Below are 18990 nucleotides of genomic sequence, written 5' to 3'. Positions count from 1 at the left end.
CCACTAACAGTTCCCAGGTCTAGAATATAGAGCGTGCTGGGGTACTGGTCTGGATGTCCTGTCCGGTTCCTGTGCTGCGGCGGGGACCGCGGCAGCACAGAAGCCGATCAGGACATCCAGGCCAGTACCCCAGCACCTGCCCTGATACACTGCAACAAAACTTTCAGGACAAGAGAAAGATTTGTGCTGCTGCTTTGTTTAGCTCACAGAGGATTGGCCAGATTGGATACAATTGTAGCAAACACTCCACTGTGCAATGAATTGGGCGTATAGAATTACAGCACAAAGATGGAGACAAGAACACTCCCATTCACTGACCGCAAGGGGAGATTTTAAAAATGGTGCAGAAGTGAAACAAAAAGTATATTAAAAAGTTACAAAACTATTTTTTATCCAATATTCCATCTTCCAGACCTTCATGTACAAGTCACAAACACACAGCATAACCCCCCCCCCTCCCCCACCCCTGAGACTACCGACAGTGTAAAGTATAAAGACTAGACAGGAAGTTGCTTCAGGACACGCTGCTAAAGGGTGAAATTAAAATCTATTTACTGCTCGAGCCTTGATTGGTGGATGGAGCAGGGACGTCGGCTGCTCCCAGTGGTCCCAAATATGGTTTATATAAAGGGAATATATCGCCTTTTGTTTCTCTTACATTCTGACAGGCACCACTTGTGATGGGTGGGACATGTTTTCGGAACCGTGTTCTGTGTATTTAAAATTGGTATTCCAGTTAAAAACTAACTTTTTTGTCTCCCCATATCAACTGGCTCCAGAAAGTTAAACAGATTCGTAAATTACTTTTATAAAAAAAAAATCTTAATCCTTCCAGTACTTATCAGCTGCTGAAGTTGAGTCGTTCTTTTCTGTCTGACAACAGTGCTCTCTGCTGACACCTCTGTCTGTCTCTGGAACTGTCCAGAGCAGGAGAGGTTTGCTATGGGGATTTGCTCCTACTCTGGACAGTTCCTGAGACAGACAGAGGGGTCAGCAGAGAGCACTGTTGTCAGACAGAAAGAACAACTCAACTTAAGCAGCTGATAAGTACTGGAAGGATAAAAGGAAATCTGTCACCAGTGTCACCTGCACTAACCTGTCGGTACCGACAGATAGTGCAGGCAACACTGATGACAACGGTACTTACCTTGTCCCGTTCCGTGGCAGGGATCTTCGGTAATCTCCACTGTTAACTCCGGTCCGGGCACCCAGCTTGGGGCATGGGCGGAGCTTACTGACGTCACCACTGCTGTTCTCTCACAGCGGGACCCAGCAGGGAGCAGCTGCGGGGACGTCACTAAGCTCCGCCCATGCCCCAAGCCGCTGCTGCTTACTGCAGGGTCTTGCTGCAGCGCGATGCCACTAAGCTCCGTCTGTGCCACAAGCGGCTGTCGGGACTGGAGCTAACGGAGGAAATTGTGGAAGATCCCTGCCATGGAACGGGACAAGGTGAGTACCATTGTCATCAGTGTCACCTGCACTAGCTGTCGGTACCCACAGGTTAGTGCAGGCGACACTGGTGACAGATTTCCTTTTAAGATTTTTTAATAGAAGTAATTTACAAATCTATAATGCAAAAAGGCCAGGAAAGGAGAGGGCACACTAAAGTGTTACTGCTCCTGAATCGGGAATACTGCAGGACATCAGTGGCCCGTAATGAGTCTCCTGCAGGGTGCACATACGAGAAGCGTGAAGTATCAACAAATATAGCATAAAAGGCACGTACGTGCACTCACCGCTCAACGGAGACTGCTCAGCATGGGGGTCCGGTCCACGGAAAGGCTGGATCACAGCATTGGTGCAGGTAAGTGGACGCTCGGAGGCTACGCCGGCTGTTTCACACATGTAAGCGTGGCCGGAAGAAGCACGCTTACACGTGTGAAACAGCCGGCGTAGCCTCCGAGCGCCCACTTACCTGCACCAATGCTGTGATCCAGCCTTTCCGAGACAGAGGAGTGATTTGTGAAAGAGGTACAAGTTCTCTACATTTACCATCTCACCTAATTCTGGACTTGACTCGGTCATAGGGGTATTTATATATGGAACGTGTCTCCCAACGATGGACCCTTTGGGTGCAGGATATGCAGATATGTGGCACAGAGGACCCTACAGATCCAGCGATTGTCTGGACTTCCCAGAACATTGTGAGGTTGTTCTGGTTTTACCATGAAGTGTATGTAATGGACACACTCTGGTTATACACAGATCAGTCTTAATAAAACGTATAAGCCATAATAGATTGTGGTCACACATCTGAGGGTCCGAAACCCGTGAAGCTGATCGCTGCCAATCTAGAACGATAAGAGTCTGAAAGAGTTAACCTACCAAACAGTGTGCAAAACTAGATTCAAGAAACAGGAAGCTCAGAAAGAGAACAGACCACAAAAAGTGCAACACCCTTACCCATAGTCTGTCATGTGGCAAGAGAGCCACCACCTAGGACCCCTGCACCCCATATAATCAAGTGGATTCTGTAGGAAATATATTGCAGGGTTGTGTTATGACCCACCAATGTCTGTACAGAGCCAAAACCAGAGACCTCAGGAACAGACCCAGCAGGCCACCTGAGGTATCGGGCACAGACCCAGCAGGCCACCTGAGGTATCGGGCCCAGACCCAGCAGGCCACCTGAGGTATCGGGCCCAGACCCAGCAGGCCACCTGAGGTATCGGGCCCAGACCCAGCAGGCCACCTGAGGTATCGGGCCCAGACCCAGCAGGCCACCTGAGGTATCGGGCCCAGACCCAGCAGGCCACCTGAGGTATCGGGCACAGACCCAGCAGGCCACCTGAGGTATCGGGCACAGACCCAGCAGGCCACCTGAGGTATCGGGCACAGACCCAGCAGGCCACCTGAGGTATCGGGCACAGACCCAGCAGGCCACCTGAGGTATCGGGCACAGACCCAGCAGGCCACCTGAGGTATCGGGCACAGACCCAGCAGGCCACCTGAGGTATCGGGCACAGACCCAGCAGGCCACCTGAGGTATCGGGCACAGACCCAGCAGGCCACCTGAGGTATCGGGCACAGACCCAGCAGGCCACCTGAGGTATCGGGCACAGACCCAGCAGGCCACCTGAGGTATCGGGCACAGACCCAGCAGGCCACCTGAGGTATCGGGCACAGACCCAGCAGGCCACCTGAGGTATCGGGCACAGACCCAGCAGGCCACCTGAGGTATCGGGCACAGACCCAGCAGGCCACCTGAGGTATCGGGCACAGACCCAGCAGGCCACCTGAGGTATCGGGCACAGACCCAGCAGGCCACCTGAGGTATCGGGCACAGACCCAGCAGGCCACCTGAGGTATCGGGCACAGACCCAGCAGGCCACCTGAGGTATCGGGCACAGACCCAGCAGGCCACCTGAAGTCTCAGACATGGAGCCAGCAGACCACTCGTGTCCCAGGTGCAGGTACGAACCCAGCAGGCCACCTGGTGTCTCAGGCATGGACCCAGCAGACCAACACAGAACTAGCAAGCCATATGGGGTCTCAGGTACAGACCCAGCAGACCGCACGGGTTTCAGGCACGGAGCCAGTAGGCAACCTGGGCCTCAGGCATGTACCTAGCAGGCCACTCGGGTCTCAAGCTCAGGCCCACATAGGTTACTGGACCTTCCCCACAAGCTCACTCAAGTCACTTCCTTGAAATCCCATCTGGTTCTATGGGCCGGCCTCCCTCCTCTCTTCAACAACATCTGCAAACTACCGTATTTTTCGCCGTATAAGACGCACTTTTTCTTCCCCAAAACTGGGGGGAAAAAGTCGGTGCGTCTTATACGGCGAATACATCCCTATCGCGGCGGTCCCTGCGGCCATCAACGGCCGGGACCCGTGGCTAATACAGGACATCACCAATCGCGGTGATGCCCTGTATTAACCCTTCAGACGCGGCGATCAAAGCTGACCGCCGCGTCTGAAGCAAAAGTGACACTAACTCGGCTGTTCAGTCGGGCTGTTCGGGACCGCCGCGATTTCACCGTGGCGGTCCCGAACAGCACGACTGAATAGCCGGATTAGTGCTTACAGGACACCGGGAGGGACCTTACCTGCCTCCTCGGTGTCTTCTCCGTTCAGGGATTCCCTGTATGGCCGGCGCTCTCCTTCCTCATCATCACGTCGTTGAGTACGTGCGTCGGCGTGCGTAACGACGTGATGGCGGCGACGGAGAGCGAGGATACCCGGCCGGCAGCAGAGACGTTCCGGAGCGACGGGAACGCGGCGACAGCGATGGAGCGACATCCAGGGCAGCGGTGACGGGTCCGGAGCGGCGGGGACACGTGAGTATTACCTCCTATGCAGCGGTCTTCAATCTGCGGACCTCCAGATGTTGCAAAACTACAACTCCCAGCATGCCCAGACAGCCAACGGCTGTCCGGGCATGCTGGGAGTTGTAGTTTTGCAACATCTGGAGGTCCGCAGATTGAAGACCACTATTGGGCTCAAATTCTTTATTTTTTTAGATTTTGCACATATAAATCGGGTGCGTCTTATACGCCGGTGCGTCCTATAGGGCGAAAAATACGGTAGTTCCCAGCAATCACATTTTTGCATTGTAGAACACACCAGATTTCCAATTTAATCTCTTCCCCATAAATTACCAGTAGGGGGCGCCAATCTTTGATTTTCTTAGCAGAACTGTTCGGACATCTATGGCTAGCTTTTTGCATTGGAAACCATCATATGACGGGTGGCAGCTGTCCGTGGATGACTTTATAACGTGACAGAAAGGGCAGCACTTTACTATGGGGCACACTATACAGAACTGAGCCACAAAATATGTTCATTTAATAATAATCTCGACAGGCCTTACAATAGTTCTTAAAGGGAAGTTCCATTTTTCATCATCTCCTGAGATATCAGCTGTCATCATACCGAGGCATTCAGAAAAGCACCAAAACCCCTTTGTCGCTGACCGGAGAGATTTCCGTAACTCTTATTTAGTTACACCCCATAACACTGCAACATCCAACACTTTACCTAGTGCACAACATGGCAGTGTATACACAACAAGGGACGGGGACAATTAACTGCTTCACTGTGCAGATCTGGCCTGTACACTACAACCTCCCCCTCCTGTGCACATTCACTTCCCCAAATCCACACATGGACGTGCGCAAAAACACACAGCGCTGCCCGTACCATGTGCATTACACACATATGCATTGTATAACGTGACACGCAACATCAACGGCCTTCGCACAGCTCCTCCACCATGACTAGGTTTGGAAGCTTTTATATTAACCCCTTGTTTTTTTTTTTATGAATATAAGAATAAAAATAAACAAGACAAGGCTTTAAGACCCTGCATAATGGAGAAAGAAGAGGACAAAGCCAATTTGGGGTAGGGGTGGTAATACAGTATAAATATATTTTCTCCACTATGATACATTGTATATCACACACCACAATGATACATTGTATATTACACAACAATGATACATTGTATCAAAGACACACAGATAAACAAATGCCCCCACTCACTGAAACTGTGCAAATACAGTGATAGGAAGGGGGCTATGGTGGTCTTGGGAGCCGACAAGTGGCTAGTAAGGATGGTGATCATGATGACGAGGTTTCCAATTCGTCACCCCTCACATCAGCCACCTACAGCGGGGAAGGGGCATGGCCAAAAGTGCATGTTTAGGGACTTATCATGACTAAGTAAAGGCACGGACACAAAGGCCCCAACTCACTACAGTGAGTAGTAAGTAGTTTTAGGCTTTGGGGGGTATAGCAAATGTATTACTGAAGTAAAGACTACTCACTGTATGTACAAGGGTAAAGAATGAGACTACTGCATGTACAAGGGTAAAGTGGTACCCAGTTGGGGTAGTTTTGGAGTGGAGTGGGTCCTAGAAAATAGGTAGTTGTGGAGGGACTTATGTGCCTTGAAATCCCATGTGGGAGGAATTATGGGATGTAGGGGAAGTTGGCTGGAAATGGGTAGAAAAACATCTCTTGTGCCCAGTATAGAAATAGTTTTGGGGGTAAATAGCTGGTATATGAAGCTGCATAGTGGTGGGCGGTGGGCATGGACAGTGGACCTGGCCTCTCTATAAACACATATGAACAATCCTCACCACTGCCAACGCAATGGGTCTTGATGCCAAAAAACAACAGAACTCAGAAGCAGCAGTGAGAACCCAGAGGAAAGAGGACTTGGAAGTGGCAAGTAAAATATGCCACCAATAATAGACTTTCCACCCCTGGGCATGTAGGATAGTGATGTCTCTCTTATGCACAATGAGGGAAAGTTTGGCATGCATAGGGCACTGTGTAAGTATAAGTGGGATGGAGGGCCATAATGTCTTTCTAGGACTTGCGGTTGAAGTGCGGCGAGGGGGTTCAGTGTATGTATAAATGCCATGTAAGGTAGTAATGTCTCTCCTGTGTACACTGTGGATAGTGTGGGTAAAGAGAGTAGTAGTACTGCCTCCCTATTGTCTGTGTGAGGGTAGTTTGGGGTGAAGGGGAGGGCATAGTGTGGGTATGGAAATTAGTAGTATTGCCTCTCTTGTGCCTATATAGGGGTAGTTTAGAGAGTCGGGGTGGGCATAGTTTGAGTATGGAGAGTGGTAGTAATGCCTTTCTTGTGTCTGTGTGGGGATAGTTTGGAGTGCATAGGAAAGGCATAGTGTAGGTAAGGAGTATAGTAGTACTGCCTCTCTTGTGCCCAGTGTGGGGGTAGTTTGGAGTGCAGGGGGAAAGCATAGTGTGGGTATAGAGAATAGTAGTACTGTCTCTCTTGTGCCTGGTGTGGGGGTAGTTAGAAGTGAGGAGGTACAATGTATGTATAAGTCCCATGAAGGGTAGTAGTGCCACTTTTCTCTGTGTGGGGTAATTTGAGGTGCAGGGGAGGGAATAGCGTGGGTATGGAGAGTAGTAGTACTGCCTTTCTTGTGCCAGGTGTGGGGATAGTTTGGAGTGCAGGGGGAGGACAGAGTGCAGGTATGGAATGTAGTACTGCCTCTCTTGTGCTGGGTGTGGGGGGGGGGGGGTAGTTTGGGGTGCACGGGGTGGGCATAGCGTGGGTATGAAGTGTAGTAGTACTGCCTCTCTTGTGCCCAGTGTGGGAGTAGTTTGGAGTGCAGGGGGAGGGAATATTGTGGGTATGAAGTGTAGTAGTACTGCCTCTCTTGTGGTGGGTGTGGGGGTAGTTTGGGGTGCAGGGAGAGGGCATAGTGTGGGTATGAAGTATAGCAGTACTGCCTCTCTTGTGCCCAGTGCCTGGGTAGTTTGGAGTGTAGGGGGAGGACATTGTGTGGGTATGGAGTGTAGTAGTACTGCCTCTTGTGTGGGTAGTTTGGAGTGTAGGGGGAGGACATGGTGTGGGTATGGAGTGTAGTAGTACTGCCTCTCTTGTGCCCAGTGCCTGGGTAGTTTGGAGTGTAGGGGGAGGACATGGTGTGGGTATGAAGTGTAGTAGTACTGCCTCTCTTGTGCCCAGTGTGGGAGTAGTTTGGAGTGTAGGGAGAGGGCATAGTGTGGGTAAGGAGTGTAGTAGTACTGCCTCTCTTGTGCCCAGTGCCTGGGTAGTTTGGAGTGTAGGGGGAGGACATGGTGTGGGTATGAAGTGTAGTAGTACTGCCTCTCTTGTGCCCAGTGTGGGAGTAGTTTGGAGTGTAGGGAGAGGGCATAGTGTGGGTAAGGAGTGTAGTAGTACTGCCTCTCTTGTGCCCAGTGCCTGGGTAGTTTGGAGTGTAGGGGGAGGACATGGTGTGGGTATGGAGTGTAGTAGTACTGCCTCTCTTGTGCCCAGTGTGGGAGTAGTTTGGAGTGTAGGGAGAGGGCATAGTGTGGGTATGGAGTGTAGTAGTACTGCCTCTCTTGTGCCCAGTGCCTGGGTAGTTTGGAGTGTAGGGGGAGGACATGGTGTGGGTATGAAGTATAGTAGTACTGCTTCTCTTGTGGGTAGTTTGGAGTGTAGTAGGGGGACATGGTGTGGGTATGGAGTGTAGTAGTACTGCCTCTTGTGTGGGTAGTTTGGAGTGTAGGGGGAGGACATGGTGTGGGTATGGAGTGTAGTAGTACTGCCTCTCTTGTGCCCAGTGTGGGAGTAGTTTGGAGTGTAGGGAGAGGGCATAGTGTGGGTAAGGAGTGTAGTAGTACTGCCTCTCTTCTGCCCAGTGCCTGGGTAGTTTGGAGTGTAGGGGGAGGACATGGTGTGGGTATGGAGTGTAGTAGTACTGCCTCTCTTGTGGGTAGTTTGGAGTGTAGGGGGAGGACATGGTGTGGGTATGAAGTGTAGTAGTACTGCCTCTCTTGTGGGTAGTTTGGAGTGTAGGGGCAGGACATGGTGTGGGTATGGAGTGTAGTAGTACTGCCTCTCTTGTGGGTAGTTTGCAGTGTAGGGGAGGACATGGTGTGGGTATGGAGTGTAGTGGTACTGCCTCTCTTGTGGGTAGTTTGGAGTGTAGGGGGGGGGGGGACATGGTGTGGGTATGGAGTGTAGTAGTACTGCCTCTCTTGTGGGTAGTTTGCAGTGTAGGGGGGGGGGCAGGGTGTGGGTATGAAGTGTAGTAGTACTGCCTCTCTTGTGGGTAGTTTGCAGTGTAGGGGGGGGGGCAGGGTGTGGGTATGGAGTGTAGTAGTACTGCCTCTCTTGTGGGTAGTTTGGAGTGTAGGGGGGAGGACATGGTGTGGGTATGGGGTGTAGTAGTACTGCCTCTCTTGTGGGTAGTTTGGAGTGTAGGGGGGGACATGGTGTGGGTATGAAGTGTAGTACTACTGCCTCTCTTGTGGGTAGTTTGGAGTGTAGGGGGGGGGGGACATGGTGTGGGTATGGAGTGTAGTAGTACTGCCTCTCTTGTGGGTAGTTTGGAGTGTAGGGGGAGGACATGGTCTGGGTATGGAGTGTAGTAGTACTGCCTCTCTTGTGGGTAGTTTGGAGTGTAGGGGGGGGGGACATGGTGTGGGTATGGGGTGTAGTAGTACTGCCTCTCTTGTGGGTAATTTGGAGTGTAGGGGGGGGACATGGTGTGGGTATGGAGTGTAGTAGTACTGCCTCTCTTGTGGGTAGTTTGGAGTGTAGGGGGAGGACATGGTCTGGGTATGGAGTGTGTAGTAGTACTGCCTCTCTTGTGGGTAGTTTGCAGTGTAGGGGGAGGACATGGTGTGGGTATGGAGTGTAGTAGTAGTACTGCCTCTCTTGTGGGTAGTTTGGAGTGTAGGGGGAGGACATGGTGTGGGTATGGAGTGTAGTAGTACTGCCTCTCTTGTGGGTAGTTTGGAGTGTAGGGGGAGGACATGGTGTGGGTATGAAGTGTAGTAGTACTGCCTCTCTTGTGCCCAGTGTGGGGGTAGTCTGCAGTGTAGGGGAGGACATGGTGTGGGTATGGAGTGTAGTAGTACTGCCTCTCTTGTGGGTAGTTTGGAGTGTAGGGGGAGGACATGGTGTGGGTATGGAGTGTGTAGTAGTACTGCCTCTCTTGTGGGTAGTTTGGAGTGTAGGGGGAGGGCATGGTGTGGGTATGAAGTGTAGTAGTACTGCCTCTCTTGTGGGTAGTTTGCAGTGTAGGGGAGGACATGGTGTGGGTATGGGGTGTAGTAGTACTGCCTCTCTTGTGCCCAGTGTGGGGGTAGTTTGCAGTGTAGGGGGAGGACATGGTGTGGGTATGGAGTGTGTAGTAGTACTGCCTCTCTTGTGGGTAGTTTGGATTGTAGGGGGAGGACATGGTGTGGGTATGGAGTGTAGTAGTACTGCCTCTCTTGTGGGTAGTTTGCAGTGTAGGGGGAGGACATGGTGTGGGTATGGAGTGTAATAGTACTGCCTCTCTTGTGCCCAGTCTGGGGGTAGTTTACAGTGTAGGGGGAGGACATGGTGTGGGTATGGGGTGTAGTAGTACTGCCTCTCTTGTGCCCAGTGTGGGGGTAGTTTGCAGTGTAGGGGGAGGACATGGTGTGGGTATGGAGTGTAGTAGTACTGCCTCTCTTGTGGGTAGTTTGCAGTGTAGGGGGAGGACATGGTGTGGGTATGGAGTGTAGTAGTACTGCCTCTCTTGTGGGTAGTTTGGAGTGTAGGGGGAGGACATGGTGTGGGTATGAAGTGTAGTAGTACTGCCTCTCTTGTGGGTAATTTGGAGTGTAGGGGGAGGACATGGTGTGGGTATGGAGTGTAGTAGTACTCCCTCTCTTGTGCCCAGTGTGGGGGTAGTTTGCAGTGTAGGGGAGGACATGGTGTGGGTATGGAGTGTAGTAGTACTGCCTCTCTTGTGCCCAGTGAGGGGTTAGTTAGAAGTGAGGAGGTACATTTTATGTGCCATGCAGGGTAGTAGTGCCCCTCAAGCTCAGTGTGGGGGTAGTTTGAGGTGCAGGGGGAGGGCATAATGTCGGTATGGAGAGTAGTAGTACTGCCTCTCTTGTGCCCGGTGTGGGGGTAGTTTTAGTATGCAGGGTAAGGGGTATAGTACATGTTAGGATGGTAGAGGGAATACAGTTACATCTCTTGCACCCAGAGAGGGGATCCCATGCACTCGGTGACCCCCCCTATGCCGGTGCTGGCTGCGGGGGAGGATTCGGGGACCCCCTCCCGGTGCCCCATGCACTGATCTCCCATCCGCGGGGCAGCTGCTACTTACAATCTGGGCAGCACCGGAGCCCGGTCGCTTCCTGAAGCACATCCGCCTGGCCGGGGGGAGGATGGAGCCGGTACCGGGAGGGAAGGAGGGGAGGGAGGGACCCGGGGACCGGGACACACACGGGAGGGACCCGGGGACAGAGACACAGCCAGAGCCGCACTGCGCATGCGCCCCGCCCCCATTCACTTCCGAACTCAGCGCTGCGGCTCCACGTCAGTCACTGCCCGAGTGTGTATTATGTGTTATATCCAATATACTGGGCTGTATACGATACACTGTGTGCTGTATACCGACTACTGGGCTGTACACTATATACTGTATTGTGTAGTATGTGCAGTGTTGTATACTGTGCTGTACACTATATACTGTGTTGTTTACTATATACAGCGTTGTATACTGTGCTGTACTCCATAAACTGTAACGTGTAGTATATACAGTTGTATACTGTGCTGTACATTATATACTGTGTGGTGTACTATATAGTGTTGTATACTGTGTTGTACATTATATACTGTGTTGTGTACTATATAGTGTTGTATACTGTGCTGTACATTATATACTGTGTTGTGTACTATATAGTGTTGTATACTGTGCTGTACATTATATACTGTGTGTACTATATAGTGTTGTATACTGTGCTGTACATTATATACTGTGTTGTGTACTATATAGTGTTGTATACTGTGCTGTACATTATATACTGTGTTGTGTATTATATAGTGTTGTATACCGTGCTGTACATTATATACTGTGTTGTGTACTATATAGTGTTGTATACTGTGCTGTACATTATATACTGTGTTGTGTACTATATAGTGTTGTATACTGTGCTGTACATTATATACTGTGTTGTGTACTATATAGTGTATACTGTGCTGTACATTATATACTGCGTTGTGTACTATATAATATATACTGTGCTGTACATTATATACTGTGTTGTGTACTATATAGTGTTGTATACTGTGCTGTACATTATATACTGTGTTGTGTACTATATAGTGTTGTATACTGTGCTGTACATTATATACTGTGTTGTGTACTATATAGTGTTGTATACTGTGCTGTACATTATATACCGTGTTGTGTACTATATAATGTATACTGTGCTGTACATTATATACTGTGTTGTGTACTATATAGTGTTGTATACTGTGCTGTACATTATGTACTATGTTGTGTACTATAGTGTTGTATACTGTGCTGTACATTATATACTGCGTTGTGTACTATATAGTGTTGTATACTGTGATGTACATTATGTACTGTGTTGTGTACTATATAGTGTTGTATACTGTGCTGTACATTATGTACTATGTTGTGTACTATATAGTGTTGTATACTGTGTTGTACATTATATACTGTGTTGTGTACTATATAGTGTATACTGTGCTGTACATTATATACTGTGTTGTGTACTATATAATGTATACTGTGCTGTGCATTATATACTGTGTTGTGTACTATATAGTGTTGTATACTGTGCTGTACATTATATACTGTGTTGTGTACTATATAATGTATACTGTGCTGTACATTATATAATGCGTTGTGTACTATATAGTGTTGTATACTGTGATGTACATTATATACTGTGTTGTGTACTATATAGTGTTGTATACTGTGCTATACATTATATACTGTGTGTACTATATAGTGTTGTATACTGTGCTGTACATTATATACTGTGTTGTGTACTATATAGTGTTGTATACTGTGCTGTACATTATATACTGTGTTGTGTACTATATAATGTATACTGTGCTGTACATTATATACTGTGTTGTGTACTATATAGTGTTGTATACTGTGCTATACATTATATACTGTGTTGTGTACTATATAGTGTTGTATACTGTGCTATACATTATATACTGTGTTGTGTACTATATAGTGTTGTATACTGTGCTGTACATTATATACTGTGTTGTGTACTATATAGTGTTGTATACTGTGCTGTACATTATATACTGTGTTGTGTACTATATAATGTATACTGTGCTGTACATTATATACTGTGTTGTGTACTATATAATGTATACTGTGCTGTACATTATATACTGTGTTGTGTACTATATAGTGTTGTATACTGTGCTGTACATTATATACTGTGTTGTGTACTATATAGTGTTGTATACTGTGCTATACATTATATACTGTGTTGTGTACTATATAGTGTTGTATACTGTGCTATACATTATATACTGTGTTGTGTACTATATAGTGTTGTATACTGTGCTGTACATTATATACTGTGTTGTGTACTATATAGTGTTGTATACTGTGCTGTACATTATATACTGTGTTGTGTACTATATAAGGTATACTGTGCTGTACATTATATACTGTGTTGTGTACTATATAATGTATACTGTGCTGTACATTATATACTGTGTTGTGTACTATATTGTGTTGTATACTGTGCTGTACATTATATACTGTTGTTTACTAAATACAGTGTTGTATACTGTGCTGTACATTGTATACCATGTTGTGTACTATATACAGTGTGGAATACTGTGCTGTATAATAATATCTGTAGCATTTTGAATTCTTTATATACTGTATATGTCTGTAGTTAATAGCACATGTAATGCCTCCACTTTTTAGGGACTTGGTGATCCATGATCCTATAAAGCGAAAACAAATGCTGCATATATGCCAAAGTATACCAGCTTGGCAGATAAAGCAGATTAACCCTTCAGAGTAGTAAGAAGGTGATATTTGGATTCCCACTGTTGTTACAGACCCCCAAGAGCCCCCTCTATGGTGCACAGCAATTTTTCATTCTGTACATTTCAGGGAACAGGAACTAAACATGACTGTCTGTCAGTAGTACAGATACACTGCTCTTACTTTCCTTTAGTTGTCTGGTCAGTCACAGCACCTACTCCTCTCTGCTATATCATGATATAATGCTGGAGAAAGTGCACTGGACAGAATAGGCTGCGTTGTGCTGAGGGATATTTATACAGTATACTACAGTTGACATGTTGAAAAGAAGAGTCTTCAATATAAGGTTCTAGGTGAAAGAAGCTGCAGCATAGCAAGCAAGGGGTTACACTAAGTACTGAACTGCTGCTGCTGATATTCATAACAAGAGGGTATTACATTAATTCCGAAGCACTGTGTATATTCAGTAGAATGACCACAAGGGACAACTTCCCAGAACTTTATAAGTTCTAAGATGGTCAGAGATGAGAGGCAAACATTGATTCACTTGTCATTCATAGTGTGGATCCTGTGGGGGAGGCAGACAGGCTCACAGATTGCAGGTACATAGCTTAGGCTTTCTTCCTCTCTCCTGCAGACTGTGGTAGCTAAACCCCACCTCTACTTCCTGTGTTCGATCTTCCTGTGTTCGGTCTCTCTGTTAATAGATGAAGACTGAGCCTAACAACAGGCAGTTTGCAACAGATTGCTGTGAGACACCAAGGGGGAGATTTATCAAAACCTGTCCAAAGGAAAAGTTGCCCATAGCAACCATTCAGATTGCTTCTTTCATTTTGCAGAGGCCTTGTCAAAAATGAAAGAAGCGATCAGATTAGTTGCTATGGGCAACTCAGCAACTTTCCCTCTGCATAGGCTTTGATAAATCTCCCCTCTAGTGTCCAAGACTTAAGATCTGGGATAAAGAGTCACTATTTAATGGAAGTAGTTAAAATATGCTAGGAATCACATAGGGAAGTTACATGAAAGGACACTAACCATCTAAGCACACTGGCATACAGCAGGCTCACTTTTGAGGCTCACTTTTGCATCTGGAGGCGCATACACCTACCACAATCTGAAAATAGCTTAACACTGCAGATGGACACCCTGCTCAATATTACAGAGTGACTGTATATATATATATATATATATATATATATATATATACACACACATATATTGTGTTTAGGGATATTAAAAGAATGTCTTATGTGACTTCATTGTCTGATGCCTTTGAGAACATGATAAACTGATTTGTCCTTTGAAGTTCAAGAAGAGAAAGCCTCTGAAAGTGACAATACTGCAAGAACCAGTCAAATTTCCAGGATTCCAAGGCAGCACAGCATGTCATTAATAAGCCTTAAAGTAATAGTCCAGTGGTGACCCAGTGGTGAACAACTTATCCCCTATCCTAAGGATAGGGGATACGTTTGAGATCGCGGGGGGTCCGACCGCTGGGGCCCCCTGCGATCTCCTGTACGGAGCCCCGACAGCCCGCGGGAAGGGGGCGTGTCGACCTCCGCACGAAGCGGCGGCCGACACGCCCCCTCAATACAACTCTATGGCAGAGCCGAAGCGCTGCCTTCGGCAATCTCCGGCTCTGCCATTGAGATGTATTGAGGGGGCGTGTCGGCCGCCGCTTCGTGCGGGGGTCGACACCCGCTATCTGGCCGGAGAGCCGGGGCCCTGTACAGAGAGATCGCAAGGGGCCCCAGCGGTCGGACCCCCCGCGATCTCAAACTTATCCCCTATCCTTAGGATAGGGGATAAGTTTTTCACCACTGGACTACCCCTTTAAAATCCCTCTTCATCATTTAATCAACATCATTTACATTGCCGCTTTCCAAAATATTAAAATATAGATGTTAATTAGTCTTTCTGCACAGTAAAAATTTATATAGAAAAAAATTACCTAGTGCCAGAGTTTTTTTGGTCACCTTATATTCTTAAAAAATTTTTACAAAGCAATTTTCATAAATTTATTAAAGTAGAAAATTATAGAAACTGTATAAAATTGGTATCACTTTTATCATATTGACTCACAGAACAGGCCATTACCCTGTGTAACAAGGCCAGGATCAGCTGAAGAATAGGATAACACTCTTTCATCAGCTGATCGGGTTGTTTTGACCCCCTTTAAAAACCTGGAAAAAACATCTTTCCATGGAATAGGGGATGTGCAACCGATGGGTGATTGTAAGATGGGGCCGCATGACTAATCGAGCCTTGTGACGTGCTAATCGAGCCTTGTGAAGTGTTAATCGAGCCTTGTGAAGTGCTTATCGAGCCTTGTGAAGTGCTAATCGAGCTTTGTGAAGTCCTTATCGAGCCTTGTGAAGTGCTAATCGAGCCTTGTTACGTGCTAATCGAGCTTTGTGAAGTGCTTATCGAGCCTTGTGACGTGCTAATCGAGCCTTGTGAAGTGCTTATCAAGCCTTGTGACGTGCTAATCGAGCCTTGTGAAGTGCTAATCAAGCCTTGTGAAGTGCTAATCGAGCCTTGTGAAGTGCTTATCGAGCCTTGTGACGTGCTAATCGAGCCTTGTGAAGTGCTAATCGAGCCTTGTGAAGTGCTTACCGAGCCTTGTGAAGGCTGAGGAAAAGCATGCGCCATAATTGTGCTGTGCTGTGCACTTAAAATTTTTTGTACACCTGTTTTTTTAGCCTTTTGAGTCTTGGTCGCTGGTTTTATATTTTGGAATCATAGTGTAGTAGGAAAATTTGCTTCATTACACCTTGAGTTTGATGCAGATATTCTACTATAGACAGCTCAAGTGGGGAGATTTATCAATGTCGGTGTGAGGTAGAAATCATTTAAACCATGTCAGTGCTTTCTATTTTGCACAAGCTTGTTGATAAATTTTGCACAAACATAGACATTCCTTCATGTTTCTACCATCTGACACATTGGTACGCAAATATTTGCGCAAAATCTGTTGCCTTTGCGTAAAGTTTTAATATCTTAAAAAATGCGCAATTAGAAAATTAGTGTGTAAAGCATTTTTCTTTCTACGGTATACGAGCACGTATACATATTGCTCTCCAAGTGAGTTCTTTTACGGTAACCATAAGATTTCCCTGAGATGGCGCTAAATAAGCTGCCTTTAAAATATGTTGTTATAAGCTTCAACTGGAGATAGATCTGTTATGAAATCCGTTGAGATTGGTGGCCATTGGCACCAAAGAATAGGCAACAGAGGAAGACAAAGAGTCATCTGCTGGTGAATAGACAGAAAATAAGGTTCTATGGAGCTTTTCAGTCGTTTCCCAAATACCACAGCACAAAGTAAATAGAAAAGATTGCATTTCCACAGGATAGGTTATTGGTTGGGTATAACTAAAAAATAGAGATGAGCTTGGCGAGCCAGGCAAGGTGACAGAAGCTTGCCAAGCTTTCGAACATTGCTCAGCTTGGCCCATGTGAGCCTGGCAACAGCGGTTATACACTGCTCAAAAAAAATAAAGGGAACACTTAAACAACACAATGTAACTCCAAGTCAGTCACACTTCTGTGAAATCACACTGTCCACTCAGGAAGCAACACTGATTGACAATCAATTTCACATGCTGTTGTGCAAATGGAACAGACAACAGGTGGAAATTATAGGCAATTAGCAAGACACCCCCAATAAAGGAGTGGTTCTGCAGGTGGTCACCACAGACCACTTCTCAGTTCCTATGCTTTCTGGCTGATGTTTTGGTCACTTTTTAATGCTGGCGGTGCTTTCACTCTAGTGGTAGCATGAGACGGAGTCTACAACCCACCAAAGTAAAAGTGGCTCAGGTAGTGCAGCTAAACCAGGATGGCAGATCAACGCAAGCCATGGCAAGAAGGTTTGCTGTGTCTGTCAGCATAGTGTCCAGAGCATGGAGGCGCTACCCGGGGACAGGCCGGTACATCAGGAGACATGGAGGAGGCCGTAGGAGGGCAACAACCCAGCAGCAGGACTGCTACCTCCGACTTTGTGCAAGGAGGAGCAGGAAGAGCACTGCCAGAGTGCTGCAAAATGACCTCCAGCAGGCCACTAATGTGCATGTTCCTGTCACCTCCGGTGCTGTGTCCAGTTTGTGCATTATAAATCCCAGCCAGCCCACCATTGTCACTTCAGAACAAGCCCAGAAAAGCGATCACATTACAAGCTGAGCAAAGCATTGACCAGGGGGGCTGAATCCAGACAGTGACCTGTCACCTGAATTACTTTGTCCAGTTGTGCACTACAAATTACAGCCAGCAGTGCCACTGAAGAACAAGAGCTATCACATTACAATACCGAGCTGGCTGAGCAAAGCAGTGGGCTGACATAAATACACATTAAATAAGCGTGGTGAATGTTGCATGCACATTTTAGGTTATATTACATGTATTCTCTGGGTTTAATAAAAAATATAGCATCTCTACCTGGGTTTAACGTAAATACACATTTAAAAACATTGCGAGTGAATGCAGAAATGCCACCTAAGGCCAAGTTATGTGTATATTCTGGGTTTAACCAAGCATATAGTATTTCTACCTGTGTTTAATTCTGCTTTAGAGGTGTTGAGTATAAAAGTTGACTGTCAGTTTCTCATCCACTTGGTGAGTGCCAAATCGCCCCCAAATCATAACAATAACCTCCAAATTTGTTTCAATAAAAAAAAAAAAGTTATTTAAAGGAATGGTTATCCAAGGAAGGGGTAGAGGAAAGAGCACCCCTGCCATGTAGCTTGCCAATAAGCATCTTGGTGGCCATAGCAGCTCTGTGGGCAACACCTATTTGCCCAAGCCAAGTACAGGTAGCAGCAGCAGTTTGGTGCCTGGTGGTAGTAGTAGCATCAGCAAGAAAAAATTTTTTCTCGGTTCCTCTTCATTGGGGGACACCTATACTGATGGGTATATGCTCTTGCCACTAGGAGGCACTGATACTCTGAAAAATGAAGTCGGCTCCTCCCTGGCAGGATCTACCCGCCCACTGGATGTGAGGGAATCAGTTTTATCTAGTGTCAGTAGGAGGCAAGACACAGGTCTAGGAGCTCCCCAGACCTGGTCTTTTTTAAATTATTTTCTTGTAAGGGCTGTTTCCCTTTTTCAGGTAGGGGTTCAGGAGCATGGTGGTACCTGTTCCCCCATATGCGACAAAGGGGCATGGAAATTAAGAGTATGGGCCGCCAACCCCTTTTCGCCAGCGCCTGGAGGTTGTACCCTGGGTCCGGGTCCCCCCTTGCCCCTGCTCGCCCCGCTATCTTAGCCTGGTATGATGCAGCATGGCCATAAGCTGGTTGAAGATGCCTGGGTGAGTATAAGAAGATGGCGTCCGCAGGTGAGTACATTACCCCCCCATTCCTCCCCCCTTCTTCTTTAAAAAGATCACTCCCGGACGAAGCAGGGCGAAACGCATTGGAGTGTGAGGTGAGGGTACACTGGAGTAGGCCACGCTACTTTGTTTTGGTTAGTATTGTGCTGTTTCATTGCAGCACCCCATATCCTTGCTTTGCTATCATGTGTTTCTACAGTGACATGCTGGGTATAGATTGTTAACTAATTTCATACGGCTGTGCACCTTATCCATGTGGATTAAATATAAGTAGTGTATACTCTTATGATACTATATTGAGTGGGTGCATATCGTAGGTACAAATACATTATATACCTATGTTTACCAGCTTCTTTCATTTACAAACCAATTTTATTTGCATTGATATATATATATATATATATATAT

General features: G+C 46.9%; 1 protein-coding gene across 2 annotated transcripts in view; it reads right to left on the bottom strand.

The window, feature by feature from the left end:
- RGS19 (regulator of G protein signaling 19) overlaps positions 1-18990 on the bottom strand; it is a 64986-nt gene that overhangs the window by 20055 nt on the left and 25941 nt on the right. The window contains exon 1 of one of the 2 annotated variants that reach the window (XM_056549376.1): positions 10581-10726. The exons of the other annotated variant lie outside the window; for it this stretch is intronic. Within the exon in view, the coding sequence (XP_056405351.1) occupies positions 10581-10622 (42 nt within the window). The 5' untranslated portion in view covers positions 10623-10726. Of the gene's footprint in view, positions 1-10580; positions 10727-18990 lie in introns of those variants that run through there. 2 annotated transcript variants of the gene reach the window in all.

Source organism: Hyla sarda, chromosome 12, assembly GCF_029499605.1.
Source record: "Hyla sarda isolate aHylSar1 chromosome 12, aHylSar1.hap1, whole genome shotgun sequence".
Taxonomy (NCBI): domain Eukaryota; kingdom Metazoa; phylum Chordata; class Amphibia; order Anura; family Hylidae; genus Hyla; species Hyla sarda.
The sequence above is the reverse complement of the archived record's forward strand: the minus strand, read 5'-3'. Positions and strand labels throughout refer to the sequence as shown.